The following is a 24,899-nucleotide window of genomic DNA, read 5'->3' as shown; positions in this document are numbered from 1 at the left end:
CAAGGTGCGACTGTATACCGCTTCTGCTTTTGGTTTGATTCACCAATTTAGTGTGGACACGGGTGGCGCTGAGGGTTAATCCACAGAGCCTAGGACTTGCCAATCAGAAGGTCGGCGGTTCGAATCCCCGTGACGGGGTGAGCTCCCATTGCTCGGTCCCAGCTCCTGCCAACCTAGCAGTTCGAAAGCACGTCAAAGTGTAAGTAGATAAATAGGTACCGCTCTGGTGGGAAGGTAAATGCCGTTTCTGTGTGCTGCTCTGGTTCGCCAGAAGCAGCTTTGTCATGCTGACCACATGACACAGAGGCTGTCTGTGGACAAATGCCAGCTCACTCGGCCTATAGAACGAGAAGAGCCCGCAACCCCAGAGTCAGTCACGACTGGACCTAATGGTCAGGGGGTCCCTTTACCTTTACCTTATGAACCCTAAACTGTGGTTAAGCTTAACTATAGTTAGGGAAAATAAGCCAGCTTCAAAAACCATGGCTTGAAGTTGGCTTGTTTCCAATAACTTCAATTAAGATTAATCAAAATATTGAGGCAAAGGCTTCTCATCTGTACTGGAGGGAGAATGGGAATATATGAGTACTGAGGGAGGCTAGTTTAATTCTCAAATTACTAGAATATGTTTTTGCTTCCAGATGTTTTGGACCAAAACTCAGCAAACATGGTAAATGGCCAGGGATGATGGGATTTATAGTCAAATAACATCTGGAAGGTTCCAAGTTGGGGAAGGCTGATTTAAGGTTATGTCTGAACCAGTCCTCCAGTTAACTAAAAACCCTTTGCTTCTTTGCTTTCTGCAATATAACACTTTCCCCTAATCCTTCCTTTAATTTATTCCTGCAACTTTGAGATATCTCCTCCTCCTCCTGGCTTCTACCCAACCAGCTCCAAGCAGGACATTCTCAAAACTATGATCCATGGTAATATAGTGTTGCCTAGCAATACATTTTCCTACACCTAGTCTTCAGCTTTTGTAGTAAGGTTTTTCAGAGTCAGCTACAAAAAACCCCCCACAAGCCATACACATGATTCTGCTACCTTCCTGGCAAATGGTACATGAAATCAAAACTTACAGATTCTGAATAACAATCATCAAAAGGTAAGCTTCTCCACACTGCTAGAATAAACCAAAACCACTTGGGAGCTAGAGAGCATCTCCTTTCTTCCCTTTCCCCAGGAAGCTGCTACAACAAAGTTGTGTGAATAAAATTCTGTTTATTTTGCTATTCAGGCTTTCTTTTCTTTTTTTAAAAGGCCTCAAACACTACTATTCCTAACTGGATTTATCTAAATTTTTATCGTCAACTGTGAATTCAAACCAAGCGTATTAGTCGTTTGAGCTTTAATCTAAGCAGAGTCAATAAACACTTTCAACTATGCATACAACCAGGAAAAATAACAAACAACTTAGAAAGTATAGCAGATAATCAAAAGAATTTAGTTTGTTCTCGGAGCTTTTGAACCAAATCCTCAGAGAGTATGAGAACTTGCAATTCCCATCGACTTCAGATGCAACATAAGTGGAAGCTGAACCAGCGTGCAGAGTAAAATTCCCCCATCTAAAAACACAAGGCTTATTTGCTTAGAAGAACAGTTGTGTCGGCAGCATTTTACAAACACTGCCAGCTAAGCATCTTTAGCATCATGTGATTCCCAATCACTTCTAGAGCACATTAATTTGCCCGTTTTGGGGGCACAGCTTTATTCAGACAGTGATCCTCTAGATCTGGGCTAAGATCTCTGACTTCAAGTGATCAGTAAGAGCTGAAAAGTAGTTCTTGTATTTGCAGTAAATAATATGTATGAACATTATTTTTCAAACACACAATCACTTCAATACTTTTTTGTGCAGTTTCCACAATGTTAAGTCAACACGCAATGGACTTTGAAATATTGCAGGGGGGGAAAGTGTAGCTCAGAACAGACATCAGTTCAAAGAGTCCAATGTCAAAGTCCTTCCTTTTGATGCCCCTTGACAAATTACACCAATTATTGGCTGAATAGTTGTGATTGAAAAGATCAATGTTTCATAGAACTAGCATTCTACCTACATATCTCTAATTGCTATTGAACTAAGGTAGTGATTAGAGAGAGATTTGTCTGACATTGTATGTGGGGGTTTTTTAAAGCACACATGGTGCTGAAGAGCATCTAATAAATACTATCCAAAGGGGGGAAAGGGTAATCTGAACCCGCCAGGAATATCCACAAGTCTAAAAAGCTTACACTTGATCCCTGTATGAAGGGTGATATATAAATTTAATAAATACATAACCTAGCATGTTGGAAGAAGGATAAAGCAATAAGAATTTTCTTGTGACATGCTAGTATTGTAGGTGCAGGGATTTTCTGATTTTTGTTGGAGAACATTCAAACATGAGACTTTCCCCCCTCCACATATTCCAGAGTAATTCCCACTTCCTAATTCTTGCCTCCCCCCAAACCCCAATACTCAGATGTGGTAGACCAGTATATGCTCTAGTTATATATATACTGATGGCTCAGTCAATCCCTATGCATTTCACAGGGTCTAGATGGAAATTCTCAAATCTTTTAAAACTGATTCTAGGGTACTCATTGTAACAAGGTTTGAAAATGGGAAAGCACCAGGCACAATTTAATTTGGTTTCTGAGATGGATGGACCTCTAACATCTGCATGACTACAAAAATCATTCTATAGCCCTTCTAATCAGGACGTTCTTGCAACATAGCACTGGGCAGCGTGGGGCAGAGAATCAAAATTAACAATGGGATTTAAGACCATAACAAGTAACCAACAGCATCTTTTATGGGAGGAGAAAGGGGGTGTTATCAGAGAATTTAAAAAAAGTTTATAATAGAAACCCAAGCAGACAAGGAGCATAATTTAAACCGATTTTCTATGTGGTTTCCACTTGCAATAGCATTTTTCACAATAAAGTTAATTTAAGAGCATCTCCTTAATCTTCTTTCATTTGGAAGCTTAACTCAGCAAGACACAAAATGATGGCTGCATTTAGACATAATGTTCTTCATCCTCCCAAACATGGTCTGGAGGGACTAGGAATGTGTGACAAGTGCAAGCACTCCCTCCTTCCTTTCTGGAATAATAGATCACATCCTTCCCCCCCCCCAAATGACACCATTGTGTGTTGTACCATTCAGACCAGCCAACCGTGGTCTGAGGAAGCCTTCTAGATCAGGAAGATCTGACTTGAAAGATCCAGCATGCTGAGATCCAGGCAGTGAGCGTTCCCAAGTTGTGTGTGAAAAGCAGCAGAAACAGCTGTGGTACTTACCGGGCAGCTTTTATCTGCATTCCTTTTCCAGTGCTTTTTCTCATGTTTCTTTGCTGCAGTTGAATTCAAAGAAGCGTGAGTTTGTCTTCGGGGGTTTAGTGCTAGGATATTCTGTGGATAGAGAAAACGAGGCTTTGATTTTGGGGGAAAGTGAAAGGTTCAGGCATGGACACAGTTAAGAAAGAAAATTTAACAAACCTACAAAATCAGCACTCTAGGTGTGTGTGTGTGTGAAACTTATCTGTAAAAAATAGACTTTAACACGTTCAGTAACAATTAAAGTTGCCTAGTCTTCCCTCTTGAAGGCTCTATGAATTTGGAATAGAGTTAGAAATAAGAGTTATGTTGGTTTGCTTTAATAAACTTAGGCAAAGGTAAAGGTACGCCAGTCCAGTCGCAGAGGACTCTGGGGTTGCAGCACTCATCTCGCTTTATTGGCCGAGGGAGCCGGCGTATAGCTTCCGGATCATGTGGCCAGCATGACTAAGCCGCTTCTGGCGAACCAGAGCAGCGCACAGAAACGCCATTTACCTTCCCTCCGGAGCAGTACCTATTTATCTACTTGCACTTTGACGTGCTTTCGAACTGCTAGGTGGGCAGGAGCTGGGACCAAACAACGGGAACTCACCCCGTCATGGGGATTCAAACTGCGACCTTCTGATCATCAAGTCCTTGGCTCTGTGGTTTAGACCACAGCACCACCCGTGTCCCATTTAATAAACTTAGTTCTCCCGTTAACCTGCAAGAATTTTCATTTTAAATCTTCTCTCTGTCTAAATTCCATATACATACACCATATTTATTTGCTCTAGATTGCTGTGAATAATACACCCTCTGTTTTCAAAACCAGATGATTTTGCAGCACTGTGCTATAGATTCATTTTCCACACTCCGGGAGCAGCCTTCTCCTATGTAAATGAACAGATGCTATCCTATGGATGTCTACACAGAAATCAGCCCCACAGAGGTCAATGGGATTAACTCTGAAGTAAGGGTGTATACAATTGCAGTTGCTCCTCTTAGAATCATAGAATCGTAGAGTTGGAAGAGACCACAAGGGCCATCGAGTCCAACCCCCTGCCAAGCAGGAAAAAAGCATCCCTGCACAAGGGCAAAGTAATCATGGTAGTCTACTGCAGAAAGCAGAAAAAACAGAACACTGTTCACTTTTGATGGCCTTCAAGGTGATGCAGGTCTTATGTTTCTAAAGCAACTTGGCATTCGGGGGGGGGGGGGGAATTAAACAGAGCACTGTGCAAATGACATTCAAAACTTATACCCCAAGCCATGAAATTCTAATGTAAATTGGCGCTGCATGGCTTGCTCCTATGCCATTGCCATTCGTACCTACATATGACTAGCCATAGACTGTTATTCGGCCAAGGCTCTCAGAAGCAGCTCACCCAGTAGGGCAAAGCCAAAATGTGAGCTTCCTAGCAATAGATTTGCTGGGACATGCCAGGGGAGAGGTCAGGGATGTGTGTGAACAGCAGGAGCATCACATCGGCTCTGTAATTGAATGCTATGCTTCCCAGTTGGTGAACCTGCCCGTAGAAAGAATCTGTCAAATAGGGTGCCAAAACTGAAAAGGTCCTGTGAACGGTCACCACCTTGATTTCACCCCAAAGGCAGTGGGACTTGAAGCAGGTCCCCAGATGCTGATCTTAATACCCAAGCAAGCTTATGCAGGAGAGAATGGTACCCTGTTCACAGGCTGATTAAGAGCTTTATATGTCACACTCAGAACTTCAGATTTTCTCAGAAATGAACTGGAAGCCAGCATCGCTATCTCAAAACCAATGAGATGTGTTTCATATTCCCAGATGCAATAAGTATATCATGCAACCATAAGACGGTCCCATGTACGACACACTGCATTATTCTAAATGTAATGTTACCAATGTATGGGTAATTGTGTCCAGGCTATCACACTCTCACACACGCACGTGAATAGCCAGATTTTGATCAAATGATGTTAAAAAAGTAATCAGGTATCAGAAGAATTGACATTGTAGAACAGAGAATGATGCAAACTACAAAAGCTACTATTTTACTGAAGTAGATGTACCTCTTGGATCTAGTTACAGATAGGTAGCCGTGTTGGTCTGCCATAGTCAAAATAAAAAAAATCCTTCCAGTAGCACCTTAAAGACCAACTAAGTTAGTTCTTGGTATGAGCTTTCGTATCTGAAGAAGTGTGCATGCACACGAAAGCTCATACCAAGAACTAACTTAGTTGGTCTTTAAGGTGCTACTGGAAGGAATTTTTTTATTTTACTGAAGAACAGCAAAGAATCCCTCCAGAGTTTTGCAAATCATTGTTGCAGATTACATGAAGGCCCCTTCTCTCCACAGCAGTTTAAAATATTATTCCTGGCTACCAGGTCATGTCCAGCTTTTGTTTCCTGGTCAAAAGACCAAGACATTCTGCAAATCTTCAATGACATTCTTTCTTTCATAAGTGCTGCAAAAGTCATGATCTGGAAAGTGAGAAGGAATTTTTAAAAAACTAACTCCAACAATTCAGGTAAGGTGTGATGGTGATAGAGTGGTTTGCATCATTTTACACTGCAAATTGGGGGTGGGGGGAGAGACACATTTCTGAATACTTGGGCAAGCCATTACATGGAGGAGCATTCAGAAAGTGGCGCCACCACTACCCCATACACACCCGTAACCTGAAATGGTACAATCCACTCTGCCATTTTAGGATTCCACCACCTCATACCTGGTCACATGGTCTGTGATAAAAATGAGTTTTAACAGTACATGGGAATGGATATGACATAAGAAGAGCAAGTGCTTATTCGGAGCAGGGTGGATAAAAATAAATTATTTTTAAAAATAAATTTAAAAATCAGATTTTTATTTAAATAGATTTTTAAAATAAAATGCTTTTGGAGGAAACATCTTTCTAAAGATAGTTTTCTATTTAAGTTACATTATAGTCCAAAGGCTATTCATCAGGAAATAAGGATTTGTTTTAAGTTTTTCATGAGTGCTAAAACTCAGTCTGGTTTTTTTTAAAAAAAATTGTTTAACCACATCAGTTAACAAACATGGATACATATATACTATAATGTTATTGTTTTAGTTAAATAAATGGTTTGAATTGTTATTAAGGAAATGATTATTTTTCACCTTCCAATAAAGTACAACAGAAAAGTTGTCCAAATATAAACAGAAAAGTTGTCCAAATATATACTTTTGAAACCTCACAATAATTTCATAACTATCTGTTTATGTATTTCTAATAGTATAAACAAATCAGTAATTTTTGCTATAACTGTAAAAACAACTCTGAAAATTTATTATTCCAAAAACAAACTTTCATCTGGTTGTACAGTGGTACCTCGAGTTACAAACATCTCAGCTTACAAATGCTTCAGGTTACAAAGTCCGCTAACCTGGAAGAGTTACCTCAAGTTGAGAACTTTGCCCCAGGATGAGAATGGAAATTGTGTGCCAGTGGCGCAGCGGCAGCAAGAGGCCCCAATAGCGAAAGCACGCCACTAGTTAAGAACAGTTTCAGTTTTCAGGTTAAGAATGGACCTCCAGAAGGAATTAAGTTTGTAACCAGAGGTACCACTGTAAATATTAAGATTATAGTGGCAAGAATGAGTCTTTCTGTTAAAAACACAGAGACAAAAACTGATTTAAATCAAGTCTTACTGACTAGTGATTTAAATCGTGACTTAAATCAAATCCACCCTGATCCGGAGATTGAAAATTCAGTACTGGTGCAAAACAACAACAACTTTCAAAATCATTCCATCCGGTTGTTTCTTCTAGTGAAGCTCCAGAACCAAAAAGCAACTCCTGCCTGGAGGAGAAGAAAAGCCCAGAGAGAAAACATATTGGGAACAAGCACATGGGATGTTCGACGCTTCAGTTCCCCCCTCCTGCGTGGGTAACGCTGCGCTTTAAATTGTCTCAGCTCCACTTCACACAAGTTCAGCACAATATGAGTTATGTCGCGCCACTGTAACGCCTCATTTGGTCCTAAGCCACGGAGATGAAATCCCTCATATGAACTAGAAGTGCAATTTTTGTTAAAAAAAACCCCGCAGAATATTCCAGGCCCAGGCAGGCCCTCTAAAGAACCCAGATGTGTGGCCAGCTGCTAAAGTACGCAGGAGGAGTCTAGGGGCTGGTCTTACAGCCTATTTTTATGGAAGTTAAAATGCATAGGCTTCTATCTTTTATAAATGTTTAATACGGCACTGCTAAACAGACGACATGCTAGAAATCTCTCCGCAGCCTTTGAACTGAATAATATATTCTTAATATCATACCATAACAGATGTAATCCATTGGGCATGACACCATATGGTTTAAAAAGAGAACTCTTGGAAGAAACCCTGGCGTTTGCTACTCTTGGAATTCTGTATCAGCTAGGATGGCTCTGAGGGTAACAGTTGCTGAAATCCAGGAAGAGTTCACAGTACAGCGTATTTCAGCAATAACGTTGCAAAATGTGTTTGGCACACAATACCACCAGCATCCATTAGAGGTTAGAGGCTTTAATTCTTTATTTATCATAATTTATATTTTTGATTATGGGGGGAAGGGACACACACCCAGGGGAAAACACACTTATGAAATATTTTCTTTCAGAACGAGTAAAATGCTTTTAAACTTCTCTTTTTTTAATGCAAGACTCTGAAGAGCGTTAGATAATGGTAACTGTGACATGGAAAGCACTCAGATCCAAGACAAATTTCTCCACCACCTGCCATCTTTGTGAGAGGTGTGTAAAGCAGGGATTTCCAAAGATCGAGGTTTACATAGTCAAAAATGGCACTGTCCTTTCTTAAGAAGTTACAGGTAGGTAGTCACGTTGGTCTGCCATAGTCGAAACAAAATAAATAAAATAAAATAAATTCCTTCCAGTAGCACCTTAAAAAGGGACCCCTGACCATTAGGTCCAGTCGTGACCGACTCTGGGGTTGCGGCGCTCATCTCGCTTTATTGGCTGAGGGAGCGGTACCTATTTATCTACTTGCACTTTGACGTGCTTTCGAACTGCTAGGTTGGCAGGAGCAGGGACCGAGCAATCGGAGCTCACGCCGTCGCAGGGATTCGAACCACCGACCTTCTGATCGGCAAGTCCTAGACTCTGTGGTTTAACCCACAGCGCCACCCGCGTCCATATCCCAGTTGCACCTTAGAGACCAACTAAGTTAGTTATTGGTATGAGCTTTCGTGTGCATGCACACTTCTTTAGATAGACATCTGAAGGCAGCCCTGTCTAGGGAAGTTTTGAATGGCTGATGTTTTAATGTATTTTTTAATCTTTTGTTGGAAGCTGCCCAGAGTTGCTAGGGAAACCCAGTTAGATAAGCGGGGTATAAATTATTATTATTATTTATTATTATTATTATTATTATTATTATTATTATTATTATTATTATTATTATTATTATTATTCCGAGGTATCAGTGAAGTGGGTGAATGCCAAGGTTTACAGAAGTATCAATTTTTAAAAGAAATATTTTGGGGACACACCCTAAAACACTCCAGCAGGGACTAAGCATGCTCTATAGTCATAGAACACTGATAGCTGGTAAATATAATGGGGATGGGGAGTGGGGGTAATGGATGGGGAGTGGGGATAATGGCTGGCAGCAGTCATGGAAGATGTACATGGGTGGACTCAAGGACAGCCACACATATATCCAGTTATAGCACAATACAGTGGTACCTTGGTTTACATACGCTTCAGTTACAGACTCCGCTAACCCAGAAATAGTGCTTCAGCTTAAGAACTTTGCTTCAGGATAAGAACAGAAATCAGGCTTCGGCGGCGCAGCAGCAGCAGGAGGTCCCATTAGCTAAAGTGGTGCTTCACGTTAAGAACAGTTTCAGGTTAAGTACGGACCTCCAGAATGAATTAAGTACTTAACCTGAGGTACCACTGTACTGGTTGAAGACCTGTGGGCTTCACCTAGGCTTCTGATTGCTGCAAAAACAGAAGTTTGGTCTAAATGACTCTGACAGAAAACATGGGGGGCCAAAAATATGGCTTGCATGCTTTTATTTTGAAAAAGCTCTACCTCACTGAAAGAATAAGTTTCGCACGTAAAAATTTAAACCCATAAAAATTTAGTTCGGGTGTAAACTTGTGGATCCATGTGAGTTGCGTACTATTTCAGGAGCACCTCAGTGTTAGAAATATTTCACATTCTTGTCTTCAAGAACCTGAGTGATTTGCATTTCTCAAACACACACCCCCTAGCATAAAAAAACAGCCTTGGACTGATATAGGTCTCTACTGCAATCTCAATCTCTCTCATCTTTCTACTAATGTGTCGTGAAAAAGAAAAAACTCCCCTAAAATTCTGCCTCCCTTCTATTATTATAAGCTTTATGATAGCTTTAAAGTTTCAGATTGATCCTCTCTATATTGTAAAATGTTTTGTATGCTTTTGCGTGTGTCATCAGAAGCGATAGCCTTGTGGAGCAGAATTCCATTAAGTCACACAAGATGTTACAAAAAATACTATCTTGACATTGTGACACATTTTATGTAAAGCAGCTCCAATTAAAACTTTTGAGAAGTCAAACGAAAAACCTGGAAAAGTCTCCCTGGCAAAAGATGATAGCTTTCTCCAGTCACCCTAAGCATCTGACTCTGGAATCAGCAAAGTTTTATCTATCATAAATTTATCATTCTACAACCTGACTTGTTCTAGGTGCCTTTCAAGGGAAAATTGTGGTTAATTAAAGAGGGGGGCTGAGGAATTGAAGGCCATTATATAAAACCAAGGAAACGGCTCAGGTGCAATGTAGTAGAAGATGCCCCAGAACATGCAATGAAATCCTTTACTTGTCTACTCAGAAGTAAGTCCTAATGAGTTCAATAGGATTTACTCCCATGTAAGCGGGTGTGGAATTGCATCCTATGGCGCTCTCTCTCTCTCTCTCTCTCTCTCTCTCTCTCTCTCTCTCTCTCTCTCATGTTCTTCAAGAAGCAACACAGAACCTGATAGTGGGCAGCAGTTGCAAAATTCAATCTTTTGATTTTAAGAAGTACCACAACATTCTAGTCCTCATGCTTCCAAAGGTATGCTAGAAGCATGTTAGGCAACGCCTGACAAAATCTCAGAAGCCAGAGGACTTTCTTAATGAAATATTTAGTGTTCAGAAGACAAGGCAGGTGTGGCCTTCTTCAACAAAAGAATACACGCACACACACACAGAGAGAGAGAGAGAGAGAGAGAGAGAGAGAGAGAGAGAGAGAGAAAGAAATCCTTGACTTGCATATTTATACAGGTTAAATGGCCCACATTTTAGGGTGTGCACAAATCCACAGCTGAATTACTTTGGGACAGTAGACACACTCCTGCAACCTTGCATAATGGTTATTTTAAAGGGCCAAGTTCACATTGCTCAGTTCCTTCATCAATCATACATAAAAAGAGCTCTGGTGGCTCAGACCAAAGGCCTGCCTTGACCTCCCTTGACCAACTCCATTCTTTCTGCGGCACCCTGTGGGGCTCAGGAGCCCAGTTATGTCACCCTTTGCCTGCAGAGCTGGCAGCCTCTCACCCCTTTTTGAACACACTCCCTTGTGGAGTGTTCCCTCAGCTGCCTCTCCTCTCCCCTCTCCCTGAGAGTCCTCTGGGCAGTCGCTGCTGCCGCCCCCAGTCTCTGAGCCCCCTCCCCTGCCCTCAAAGAGGTGCCTCCTCACACTGTACCACAGAAGCCTGGGACTTGTCTGTCCGCTCCCAACAGCAAGGGCTGGCAGACTGGTTGGCTGGCCTCTCTCACCCCCAGGCCGCCTCAGCTCCTGGCAACCAGCACCCACTGGCCAGCCCCAGAGGCACCATTCTCTTGCACAGCTTGGAGCCAGGGCTGCTGCAACCAACAGCTGTGCAAGCCTCTGGGAGGCAGAGAGATGAGAGGGCATCAGAGGCAAGAGGGAAGGAAAGAGGGACCGAGGCCAGTGTTGCCCGCAGCTCCCCTGACCTCATTCAAGGCACCCCAGGGTGCCACGGCACACAGGTGGAAAACCACTAGCCTACCTAGTCCAGCATCATGTTTGCCAGAATGACCAACCAGATGTCTCTAGGAAGCCCTTTGGGAAGCCCACATACAGGCAACAGCCCTCTCTCACTGTTGTTGCCTGCCAGTTGGCATTCAGAGGCATGGGGCTTCTGATCCTAGAAGCTGTGGGGGCAAAAGCGAGCCCAGAAATCAGATAAATCTGTGTAAACCATAGCCATTTCCATCACTGTGGCCATGAGCTTGCTACATGTCCATGTCTTAGCCTCTGTCCACGCCTCCCTCCATAATGATAATTATTACAGTGGTACCCCTGGTTACGAACTTAATTCATTCCGGAGGTCCGTTCTTAACCTGAACCTGTTCTTAACCTGAGGTACCACTTTAGCTAATGGGGCCTCCCGCTTCTGCCACGCAATTTCTGTTCTCATCCTGAGGTAAAGTTCTTAACCTGAGGTACTACTTCCAGGTTAGCAGAGTCTGTAACCCAAAGTGTTTGTAACCTGAGGTGTTTGTAACCCGAGGTACCACTGTATTTGTACCCTGCCAATCTGACTGGGTTACCCCAGTCACTCTGGGTGGCTTCCAGCATATACAAAAACATAATTAAACATTAAAAACTTCCCTATAGAAGGCTGCCTTCAGATGTCTTCTAAAGGCTGTATAGTTACTTATCTCCTTGACATCTGATGGGAGGGTGTACTACACAGGGGTGGGCGCCACTACCGAGAAGGCCCTGTACCTGCCTGTGAATAATAACGTGGAGGAATCTAGCCACCCTCTTCAGACATTTCTTAAAATGTATCCAGCAAACACATGGGGGGGGGGGTGGAGTAGGAATTACAAAGCTAGCTCCGCCCCTGGCTTAGTTCTAGTGAATGAAAACATACACACATCTAATTTAGGCTACAAAATAAATCCACCCCCCCCCCAAAAAAGCAGCCCTCTGATCAAACTATAATTGATTAGGTGGGCTTTGGAATGTATGCTGAGGGGAGCTTAAACTTATCTATTTACCATTTTTTATAAACCACTCGCTACTTTATCCCTCACAGCAAGCCATGTTCAGTGTATTACAAAGTACATCTGTTTCCCAAGCGAGAACAATTGGAATATGATTCCGCCCCCCTCCCAAAAAGTAATGGGCAGATTAGAACAATTAAGCTAAGTATCTTAAGAGTTTTGATCCACAGTGAGAAATAAGCATCTGCAGATTTCCCCAAGACATCTGTTTTATTTGAGCTTGAAATTAATCTTCTGATCAGGTAACAATCATTTGAACATCACCATTAAGATGTAAGCTTATGAATGTTTGGCAAGTCAGATTGGCAAGTCAGATGGAACATAATGCAGGATCTGTACAGTTCAGGTATAGCATACGATTGCATCTTATGCGGTGGTTCGGTTCCAAGGGTTCTGGAAATACAGGGAAATTGTGCATACCCTAACCCTCAGAGCCACCCCACAGTAAGTGGGTGAAAAGGAGAAAGACAGAACCCCCAATACTCCCAGAACCCACATGCCTTGCCCAACAAGCAAACAAGGTGGATTATTAAAAAGGCCTATCCAGATTGCAAGTCTTAACACGGCATTATATTTTATACCCTTGGACTTTGTTTCAGAAAAAAGCAGAGCAGCCAGGAAAAGAGGGGGCAGAGAGAAAATGCAATGATCCTAATCTGTTTATTTTGTGCAGGACATCTGGGAAGCCGTGCAAGTCCATTAAGCAAAGTGAAAGAATTGGGTATATAAACTGTCATGGCCTTTGGCTAGTACAATAAAGTGATTGATTGATTGATTGATTGATTGATTGAGCACATTTGATTTTTTGAGTAAGTGCCATAGGTACTACCCTCTCTGACCATTTCCCCACTCCCAAGAGAAAGTACCCACACTTTGCCTTCCCAAGAGATCTGGGTAAAACTAAAGACATTACACTGAGCCTTGAAAAGCACATAAAGCTGAAAGAGGAAGTGGGAAAGTGAAATATACTCAGAGTCGAGAGTGGATTTCATGCTCTATATTCAGCTCATAGTGGTGAGGATGAATGAAAGTTTCCCCAAAGTATCTGCTTTATATACATTATTTACACAATGGGCTGCACGTGATTGGCTAATTCTGGAATTCTCCTGTAGGCAAATCAGGTTGTGGGTTCACTTCCATCTGGAGCTGGATTGGGTGGCTCCTGCAGACCAATCATACTGTGGCATTGTTCTAGGACCAATCAGACTGCTGCATTCTGAATCCTATTGTTCTAGAACCAATCAGACTGCTGCATTTTGGATCCTATTCAACTCAGTACATAACAGAAAGTGTCATTCTTCTAACTTCCTCTTTCAGCTCTATGTACTGAAGGAAAATGTAACCACCCTCAGCACCTCAGGACCAAGGAAGCAATGACTAGGGAGGCTCTGGGGCTTCATGAATGCTAGGTTTAAACGTTGGCTACCTTCTTCCCACTTGAAAAGCACACTGAACGGAAAGAGGAAGCTGGAAAATTGATACTGTTTCCCATTTCCTCTTTCAACTCCATGTGCTTTCAAGGCTCAGATTGATTCTGCTAGATCTACCTTGATCCCTTGTGAAATGATGTGTGCACTTCCACACTTTCTCTCTTTCTGTCCTGGAGGGGATGCTAATCCAATGGAGAGAAGTGACCAAAGGTAGTGTTGACCGCAGCACTCATTCGAAAATCCAAACATGACCACAGGTCTAAAAAGGTTGGCAACTTCTGCATGGAATCTGATGCAAAAGTAACTACAAACAATGCCTCCTGGTACTACCGAGTCAACCTGTGCACCCTTGTCTCCCCAATCAAGCAAATATATGTGACTACAAAGCACAACATCACCTTGCAAGTAGCTTACTAAATTTGAAGGCGCAAAGTACTTAAAACAAGACCTAAACCCACCAAGCTCTTTGGTTTGACACTGAACTGATAATATCTGGCAGTGCACCATAGCTCATTATAAATAATTGGTTTTATAAAGTGTATCTGATTTATGGAACAGCACATTAAAAATGGTGGGGGTGGGAATCAAGTAGGGTTAATAGAAAAAAATTTGCTCAGGAAAGCATGAACAGGAGTTCTCAGTGGCCAGCTCAATGGATGAACTCCACATCCTACATTCAAAAATGCAATTTAACTTCTTTACCAAAAGAAAGCAGCTTGAACACATTGTAATTTATTCCCAGTATACTGCTAAATGATAACTAATACCATTACTAATCCATTATCCACAAAATATTTATTTTCAGTTAATTTCATTAAGCATTTCAATGCATCTTAATATTATGCTCGTTTGATAGAGACAAGTTGCTCACACTTACAAATTCTAATCCACTTTGCAAGGAACCATTCATCTTGAAGACACCATTCTGCCTGGCCCAATCCAGTCTGATTATGCAGAGTTTTACAAATGAACCGTAGTGCCAAAAGTAGAGTGAGGATACGCCCTCACCTACTAGCCAGTGTAATTCAAGCTGACACTAGCCATTTGGCAGAAACCATGGGATTCCCAGTTCTATGCTTGTGTGTCTGAAGCTTAGACTGGGAGGAGTCACCAGCAAAGATGAGGTAGTGAGTGAGAGGCATGGAATGCACTTGGGAGGCAAAGATGGCATTGATATTCCTCTTTGCTTAATGCATTGAGTCTACCTAAGAAGAAGAGGAGGAGTTTGGATTTTATATCCCGCTTTATCACTACCCAAAGGAGTCTCAAAGCGGCTAACATTCTCCTTCCCCTCCCTTCCTCACAACAAACACTCTGTGAGGTGAGTGGGGCTGAGAGACTTCAGAGAAGTGTGACTAGCCCAAGGTCACCCAGCAGCTGCATGTGGACGAACAGGGAATCAAACCCAGTTCACCAGATTATGAGTCCACTGCTCTTAACCACTACACCACAGAGGCTCTCAAGGTACTGGGCTCTCAAGGTACCTAAACATTAACAATCTTCTCATGGCAGTCCTGTTGAAACGGAACCACTTCAGACTGCGTGTATCTGAATACTCCTCTTAAAAAAACCCCACTCTCTGAATGGATGCAACACAACAAGGAGAAATGGAAGAATCCACTTCCCCTACAATGCTAATAATTAGGAATATGTATGTGTGGAAGCATTCAAACACACCATTGTCCATCCACAGTTTGAAGCAGACCATGGAATTGCTCTAAAATTGTAGACAGGCATGCAAGTGGCAGCAAAGACTGAAAGAAAGAGCAGGACAAAATTTTGAAAGTTAAACACATCCACACACCAAAGGCTGAGAAGAGTAAGCGGAAGCTAAGACTTTTCCAAAATATTACACGTCATAAACATTCACTCTTAAGTAAATTATTGGTCTAATTGTAGGTGTAATTACCCATCAAATGTGAAAGGTTTGGGCTATGCACTCCGCTTCACTGAACATTTATTTTTGTGCTCCATGAATCTGGATGGGAAGATCATATGGAGGCAGAATTAATTAATTTTCTCTTTGACTGACTTGATAGCTGACCTCGTGACAGAGAAATAATTTTCCACCAAAATATTGGTGAGTGAGTCTTCTCTAACTATTTAGGCTGTAACCACCTTCAGCAGAGCCCCTGTGATCTGATTCTGAACATCTGAATTGAATGTGCAGAACCAGCGAGGTTCTAGTATTTTTCGGAGACCCCCCTGCTCTAGGGATGCAAGCACATTTTGCCACATAAACCAACCTGTCTCGGAGATATGTAAGAAAAATTATAATAGAATCTACAACATGTGGAAGCAAGGATTTCATTGTTATAAGGGTTAACATTTCCATACACAGCCAGGATTGCATACAAAGCCCAAAAGATAACATTGTAGTTCAGATTTTTGCACCATTTGAAAGCATTGATTTCCACAATGTAATAGGGGGAAATCTGCTAGCCAGTTGACTGGGACTGGTTGAACTGTGATGGTGTACATGGAAAAGCTGGTGAAGTGATGGCCTCTCCAAGGAAATTGGCTGAACTAAGTGGCAATTCACTTTTTTCATCTCAGCTTAACAACAAAAATGTGATAGAACCGAAGTTGTGTAAATGTAATTTAACATGACCCTTCTCAATGCCAAATATTACTGATCCCATTTTGGGCAAGTTTTAAAGACACCCTTCACTAATTCTAGTTCTCTATTGCCAAAGTCTAAATCCTATGATACACACACACACCCAAAAAAATGGGAACATTAGGAAGTGGGCATGTATTTTGCTTCTTGATTAGGATGTTGTTGTTGTTGCTGTTTAGTCGTTTAGTCGTGTCCGACTCTTCGTGACCCCATGGACCAGAGCACGCCAGGCACTTCTGTCCTCCACTGCCTCCCGCAGTTTGATCAAACTCATGCTGGTAGCTTCAAGAACACCATCCAACCATCTCATTCTCTGTCGTCCCCTTCTCCTTGTGCCCTCTATCTTTCCCAACATCAGGGTCTTTTCCAGGGAGTCTTCTCTTCTCATGAGGTGGCCAAAGTATTGGAGCCTCAGCTTCACGATCTGTCCTTCCAGTGAGCGCTCAGGGCTGATTTCCTTCAGAATGGAGAGGTTTGATCTTCTTGCAGTCCATGGGACTCTCAAGAGTCTCCTCCAGCACCATAATTCAAAAGCATCAATTCTTCGGCGATCAGCCTTCTTTATGGTCCAGCTCTCACTTCCATACATCACTACTGGGAAAACCATGGCTTTTACTATACGGACCTTTGTTGGCAAGGTGATGTCTCTGCTTTTTAAGATGTTGTCTAGGTTTGCCATCGCCTTTCTCCCAAGGAGCAGGCGTCTTTTAATTTCGTGACTGCTGTCACCATCTGCACTGATCATGGAGCCCAAGAAAGTTAAATCTCTCACTGCCTCCATTTCTTCCCCTTCTATTTGCCAGGAGGTGATGGGCCCAGTGGCCATGATCTTTGTTTTTTTGATGTTGAGCTTCAGACCATATTTTGCGCTCTCCTCTTTCACCCTCGTTAAAAGGTTCTTTAATTCCTATTCACTTTCTGCCATCAAGGTTGTGTCATCTGCATATCTGAGGTTGTTGATATTTCTTCCGGCAATCTTTATTCCGGCTTGGGATTCATCCAGCCCAGCCTTTCGCATGATGAATTCTGCATATAAGTTAAATAAGCAGGGAGACAATATACAGCCTTGCCGTACTCCTTTCCCAATTTGGAACCAATCAGTTGTGGAAGCTGGAACCTAACGAGTTAAGCTTTTCCCATGATGCTACACCATTCTGACGTCATTTTTAGAAGCTCGGGCGGAGCTTGGGCAAAGTTTGCCAGTCCCACTTCGAACTTTGTGGGGAAAAGACGTGGGCTTGGAATGGCTGCTAATAGCCCTGGAAAATCCTGAGAAATGTTGGAAATAAATGCTGTATATAGACAAACGGGACTCTGTGTGTTTGTCGGGAGCTGAATCCAGTTGGTGACAGTTTACAACGCTGTGCGAAACTCTGCTGACCGTGACGAAGAGGTGGAAGCGTGCCGGGCAGCAATAAACCGCTAATCGAGGTGTGTAAATCAATTAGCGGGGGTCACGGCTGATAAAATACGTCACAGGTTATGGGACCCATAAATTACCGCTTGTAAAACTGTCGCGGGAGCTGTAAAAACTCTGCGGTGTCGAGCAGAGGCTTTGATCTGCTGTGTCGGCAAACAAGCAAGCGGCAGCTGCAAGACGCAGAGAAGTGCCTGCGTTGCTGTGGAGCCAAGTTGCAGAGAACAGCTGAGGTATCGTTTCTCCACGGAGCTGAGGAGCCGGAGGAGCTGGTGCGTTTGTAAGTACAGCTTGGGGCCCCTTTGGGAGAACGGAAAGAGATGGCGGACGGCCATGAATCATTCTCCGTACCCTTCGAAAAATTAAACGGCCAAAATTGGGGAGAATGGAGCAGAAAGCTGAAGGCCTGGCTGGTAGCCAAGGGTCTGTGGGACGCGGTCCTAGGGCCTCCACTGCCTCAGCCAGCAGCCGGAGCTGCAGCAGCAGTAATTGCAGATGCGCATGCTTCGCGGAGGAAAAATCAGAAAGCCCTGGGAGCTATAGTGCTCAGTTTGGAGGGTTCACAGTTGCCCCATGTGGAGGGTTTGGAAACTGCGCATGAAGCTTATGCTGCTCTTGAAAGAGTGCACCACAGGACCACGGCTGGTGCTAAAATCCATACCACCAGGCGGTTGTTTGAAATGAAGCTACGTCCAGGTGGGGACATAAGACAACATGTTACAGAGATGCTCTCTGTGTTTAATGAACTGCGGCTGGTGCAGGTGAACTTTACTGATGAATTGAAGGTTTATATTTTGCTAAGCTCTCTGGACAAAAGTTATGACAATTTATGTCTAACTTTGGAATCTATGAATCCGCAAGATCTGACTTTGGCCTACGTCACAGGACGCTTGGCTGACGAACAGGAGAGACGGCTCAGGGAGAGCAAGTCTGGCGCAGCAAGCTCCACCGGGAGAAAGGGGGGGGCGAAGCAAGATGAGAGCTTTGTTCAGGCTTTTGCAGCTCGTCGGTGTTACGTGTGTGGTTCTCACGGGCATTTGAAAAGAGACTGCCCACAGAAAGCGAGAGCAGCTGGGCAGGAAGCCTTCAAGGACACCTACCATGGAAATCATCAGGGTTTCCATGGGAACCAGTCTGGGAGACAAGGCCAGCCTGGGAACGCAAGAGGAGGACGTGGAAAACAACGTGAGGAGACGTATCAGATAGCAGCGAGCATGGCTTTGTTCGAAGACGGCTGTGTGGAAAATTCCCAGTTTCGCTTTGTTATTGACTCTGCTGCTAACCGCAATTTGATTCCAGAGACACCTGCTGTTGAGAGGTGGAAGTGCACGGCAATACCTGCCGGGAAATCTGTACTGTTTGCAAATGGACAGAAAGGAAATCTGACTAACGTTGTAAATCTGCATTTTCGTGTTTTGCAGGAAACGCTGGAGTGTTGTACCGTTCCTGGGTTGCACCACTGTCTGTTATCTGTGCCTTATTTACTGAAAAAGGGATTTACGTTTTCTTTTCAGGATGATGTGTGCACAATCTCCAAAGGAGGGAGGATGCTTGCCAAGGTTAAAAAGGGGCAGAATGATCTTTTCATTCTTAAAACGTCTCTGGAGGGTGAGGGGAAGGTTGAGAAAGCACAAGCCCTGTGTACTGAGATTCCCGCTCAAGTGCAATGTGCACATATTTGGCATGCTAGGACGGCTCATAGTTCAGTAGAAGAACTACAGGTGCTGCCGGAAGTTTCCAAAGGGTGTAAGATTTCAGAATGTGGACATGATGTAAGTTGTGAAACTTGCAAGCTGGCAAAGATAAAAGGATGCGGTTATCCAAAGATTGAGAGGATAACCACTAGGCCTTTTGAACAAATTCATGTAGATTTGTGGGGTCCTGTGAAGGAACCAAGTCTGGGAGGGTCAAGATATCTGCTCTCAATGCAGGATAATTTTACCCAGAATTCCTGGACACATGGTCTCAAATCCAAGGATGATGCAGCACAGCTGATCAAACGTTGGATTGAGGAGGTGGAACAAAAGTTTTCCACCAAAGTGCAAGCTGTCACAAGTGACAGGGGAGCTGAGTTTACAGGTTCTGCTTTGCAGAAGTACTTTCGCAAGAAAGGAATACGTCACACAGTGACTGCACCCAATCAGGGGGGGAAGGCAGAGCAGATGAGTCAGGCTCTGGTTAAAACTGCTCAGGTGTTGCTGAAAGATTCTGGGTTACCTCCAAGGTTTTGGTTGGAGGCAATCAAGTATGTGAGCTTCACCTGGAACCGCACCTACAATTCCATGGTAGGGGACACACCGTTTGGGCTGTTGCATGGCAGGAAACCCCAGATTCATTTTTTACGCAGGTTTGGATCGCTTGCTTCTGTGTCAGTACCTGCTGCGTTGCAGGGGCCAGATGGATCCAAGTTCCGGAAAATGATCTTCTGTGGGTATGAGCCAACAGCAAATGCGTGGAGATTTGCATTTCCATCAGGTGATCAGAGTAAGTTACTGATCAGCAAACACGCTGAGTTCTATGAGCAGGATGAAAAGTCAAAACCTGCTACCAAGCGTGATGTTCTTTCAGAATGTCTCTCTGATTCAGAACAGGAAGATTCTGAGGGGGAAGAGGGGGAGGAAGGAGAAACTGAGTCTGATGATGACGATCAGGGAACTGACCAAAGTCAGGAGCAGGAGGAGGTATCTGTAGTTTCTCCACAGGTTAAGAGAACACCCAAAAGCGAGCCCAGTTCTCCGGTAAGTGTAATGGAGAAGGTCCGAAAACGTTTTAAGTCAGAAGGGGAATCCCGTGAGGATGAGGACACAGGTTCTGGTGGCAGTGAGTCAGAGGTTACATCTGAGTTTGTGCCCAGAAGATCTAGTCGCTCAACGAAAGGAATTCCGCCGGACAGGTACCAGGCGACAAGCGCATGGGCCTGGTTCACACAGTGTGATTCTGGGAGTGTTGAAGGGGTTCAACGGGTGCCTGGGAAAGATGCTGGAAAAGAGCACAAGGCAAAGGGGAAGGTGTTGAACTCAAAAGGGTCTTGTCAGAAGGTGCAGCAAGGGGGGGTGTGGAAGCTGGAACCTAACGAGTTAAGCTTTTCCCATGATGCTACACCATTCTGACGTCATTTTTAGAAGCTCGGGCGGAGCTTGGGCAAAGTTTGCCAGTCCCACTTCGAACTTTGTGGGGAAAAGACGTGGGCTTGGAATGGCTGCTAATAGCCCTGGAAAATCCTGAGAAATGTTGGAAATAAATGCTGTATATAGACAAACGGGACTCTGTGTGTTTGTCGGGAGCTGAATCCAGTTGGTGACAGTTTACAACGCTGTGCGAAACTCTGCTGACCGTGACGAAGAGGTGGAAGCGTGCCGGGCAGCAATAAACCGCTAATCGAGGTGTGTAAATCAATTAGCGGGGGTCACGGCTGATAAAATACGTCACATCAGTTGTTCCATATCCAGTTCTAACTGTAGCTTCTTGTCCCACATAGAGACTTCTCAGGAGACAGATGAGGTGATCAGGCACTCCCATTTCTTTAAGAACTTGCCATAGTTTGCTGTGGTCAACACAGTCAAAGGCTTTTGCATAGTCAATGAAGCAGAAGTAGATGTCTTTCTGGAACTCTCTAGCTTTCTCCATAATCCAGCGCATGTTTGCAATTTGGTCTCTGGTTCCTCTGCCCCTTCGAAATCCAGCTTGCACTTCTGGGAGTTCTCGGTCCACATACTGCTTGAGCCTTCCTTGTAGAATTTTAAGCATAACCTTGCTAGCATGTGAAATGAGTGAAACTGTGTGGTAGTTGGAGCATTCTTTGGCACTGCCTTTCTTTGGGATTGGGATGTAGACTGATCTTCTCCAATCCTCTGGCCACTGCTGAGTTTTCCAAACTTGCTGGCATATTGAGTGTAGCACCTTAACAGCATCATCTTTTAAAATTTTAAACAGTTCAGCTGTTTAATCTTGATTAGGATACCTGAATGTAAATGTTTGAATAGTCAGAGTTACATCTCATTCAAGGCAAATAAGGAGAAACTGCAACTCAAGTTCGGTGTAATACAAAAACAAATGCAACTACTCCAGTGAGTGAAAGTACAGGAATGGGACCTTCATTTGGGATACATATTCATTTGGTAGACAAACTTTGTATACAAAGAAGGTATAGTGCATTCTGTTCAGTTGTTGTTGGAGAATCTGCAGACTTTTTAAGATCAGCCTCCCACATACACACGCTGCCCAAACAACAAAGAATTGTTTTAAACACTCCAGGGCCAAATGAGGATTATCCTGCCCATGCATTTGATTTTCTTTTTTAAAGTACATAATATTTCAGCAGGGTTGGAATCAATAAAATCAATATGCACTACTTTCCTTTGGGCTACATCCTAGAAGCTCAACCTGCCTAATATCCAAACTGCCGGGAGATTAAAGGTCCTGTCCTGGAAAAGGTTATGAATGTTTATTCAAACCCAAAATGGGCTCAGATGGCCATGCATCAGCCGGCAGAAAGTTAATGATCTACAGATTCCAATCACAGGATGAGTTAGAACTGAAGTTACTTCTGCTTTTAAGTTTAATCAGCAAGTTATTTTTTTGCCAACCAGTGTAGCTTTTTAGAAGAGAGTTTTTATTTTAAGACTAACACTCTGAGCCCCATAAAGTGACACATCGGCAAACTGCTGCTGCGCCGCCAGACAAGTGCAAACTGGCTTTATGTTGGCATCCCATACCAATCTGTCATGTCTGGCCATCAGCCTGAATCATCTTTATGATGCCAGCAGCATGCACCATCGCAAGTTCATATATGTATACAATTACACAGAGGTGTCACAGAAATGGTGGAAGACCCAGTCTGCAGGCTTTTCAATCCCAAGAGCCAGCTACTAGGTGACATCCTGTGCGAGAGATAGAATGTGAGGATGTTTCCAGGAAACTGGAAACAACACTCTGGGAGTCCTTTTTTTGCTATGGCATCATTTAGGTGATCCAGTAGTTCTGGTTGAGAAACCATCCCTGCCCGCTTTGGATTTTGCCCCAAGCTTGTTTCATTTGCCCAGCTGCTTGTTACGCCCAACTTGCATGATTTTTGATAAATACAATAAAGAAAATGAGTAACTTTTCACCATAGCCTAGAACTATGAGTAGGGTTGCATATAATGAAAGCACATTATTTTCCCCAAAGAATCACAGAAGCTGTAGTTTGTCAAGGGTGCTGCGAATTGTAGCTACTTGAAGGATAAAATATAGTTCCCAGGATTCTTGGGGGGGGGGGAATGGCACTTTAAATGTATGGTGTGTACGCACCCATAATGTGATTCTATTCCGCACTGCAGTTCATATGTAGCACCCTCTGCCCATACCATAGTATGGTTTGGACTGTAGTTTACGGATTTGGAAAGAAGGCAGTTGTGTAAGCAGGAGTGCCATTTTGGCTGTGTCATTCATTTGATCAAAGGCATCTAGAAACTGCTTGGTATTTTTAAAATGTCATAGTCAAGTCTACCATGGGCCCTACTGTCCAGGAATGCCAGAATCAGCCACATCTAAGCTATTAGTGATACCCACAATGCAAAGTAGCCAAGCATGCCTTGTGAATGCATGGCTCTAAATGAGTGTGAAGGACTTGCTGACCAGGCCCACTTTTGGTCTGTGAGTGCTACATTCAAGCTCAGCTTTTACGTCATTCATTCATCCTTTCCAGTCTCATAGAGTTCCAACAGCCTTTGACAGTCAAAGGCAACGAGGATTGGGGGTGAGGAGTGAAGAGAAAGGTAGATATCTAATGGCTCCCTTTCTCCCTTACCAATATAAAGAACATGGATGTGCAATGTAAACAGATTGGCTTATTTATTTTTTGCTGTTCCCCACATATAGGCAAGGAACTTCCAACAATTTAAGCATGGGCAAGCAGAAACAATAATGTGTCTTTGGCACAACTGAAATGTGTTCATTTTAGATGCATTTGAGTTGGCAGAGGAGGGCACAACTAACACGGCCAGAGCAAGGAGCTTATTATGCACCCACTAAACCTTTCCCACAGGATGTGGTTATTGCAATCAAACCTCATCGACTTGGCAATGAGGGTTCCAAGTTCCCCTTGCAAGGTTAGAAAACCATGGCTTTTCATTGGTCCAAAAACTTACCCTCCCCACTCTCTGAACTGGTAAAAAAGGTCACCGGAGAAGAGAGCCAGTTTTGACTCCATTCTAATATATAACAGACCCGGAGGCAAGTTAAGCACGTTAAGTCAGGGCAATGCTGGGCATTTTACATTCTGTTATTTAATGTCTATTGGTGTAGAACTTGAACTCATTTTCTTCCCTTTTATGTATCCTCACCCGTTGGATCTCATTAAAGCTTGTTAAAGTTCCTTTATTTTAACCGGCTTCTCTGTGCTTAAGCTCATTCTCCCCAGAAGCAGGGTGGCTGGCATGCCAAAGCCAGTAGGTGAGAGGCAGACACCTCTGTCAGATAACAGGTAAAGGTGCAACAGGATGTGGTAGCAGCAGGGCTCTTCAGGGCAGTGCTTCTAAGAGGGAGGATTCTAAGAGCTGGCCTATGCAGTGGAGAGTGCCACTAACACACACAGCTTGAAAAGGGGAGCAGACAAATTAAAGTAGCATCCATCTCTTATTGACTACCAGTCATGACGGCTATAAGGAATCTAGATTTTCAGAGACAATAATATCAGCAGCAACAATTCAATTTATAGGTCATTTGACAGTCTCCAAACAACTTGCAAAATAAAAAAAACAACAACCGTGGCATGAAATCAGGAAAAAGTATGATGCATTACAATAAAAGCAATGCGTTAAAACCTACAAACCAAACCAAACAAAATGGCAGCAAAAAACATGCCACCAGAAGGCAGCAAAATTATCTTAAACCATCAAATGCCTTGGAGAAGAGGCATGCTTTTACTTGGGGTTGAAAGGATGTTAATGATTGTGCCAGGTGGACCTCAAAGGAAGGATCATTCCACAACTGAAAAGACCCTCTCTCTTGTTGCAACCTCTTGAAACTTCTCACAGCAGGAAACCAGGGAAAGGCCCCAAATAAAGACGGAAGGGTCTAGATAGGCACTCCAAAATATATTGGGGACCTGAACTTTATAGGTCACAAACAAAACTTT

General features: G+C 43.2%; 1 protein-coding gene across 4 annotated transcripts in view; it reads right to left on the bottom strand.

Annotated features, from left to right (window-relative positions):
- The window catches only part of DPYD (dihydropyrimidine dehydrogenase), a 537,474-nt gene that overhangs the window by 487,810 nt on the left and 24,765 nt on the right, over window positions 1-24,899 (bottom strand). For all 4 annotated transcript variants that reach the window (XM_081193976.1, XM_081193978.1, XM_081193977.1 and 1 more), the window contains exon 2: window positions 3,286-3,396. In XM_081193976.1, the coding sequence (XP_081050102.1) occupies window positions 3,286-3,396 (111 nt within the window). The remainder of the gene's footprint in view (window positions 1-3,285; window positions 3,397-24,899) is intronic.

This window comes from Podarcis bocagei (genome assembly GCF_964188305.1).
Source record: "Podarcis bocagei genome assembly, chromosome: 5".
NCBI classification, from domain to species: domain Eukaryota; kingdom Metazoa; phylum Chordata; class Lepidosauria; order Squamata; family Lacertidae; genus Podarcis; species Podarcis bocagei.
This window is presented reverse-complemented; position numbering and strand designations above follow the sequence as displayed.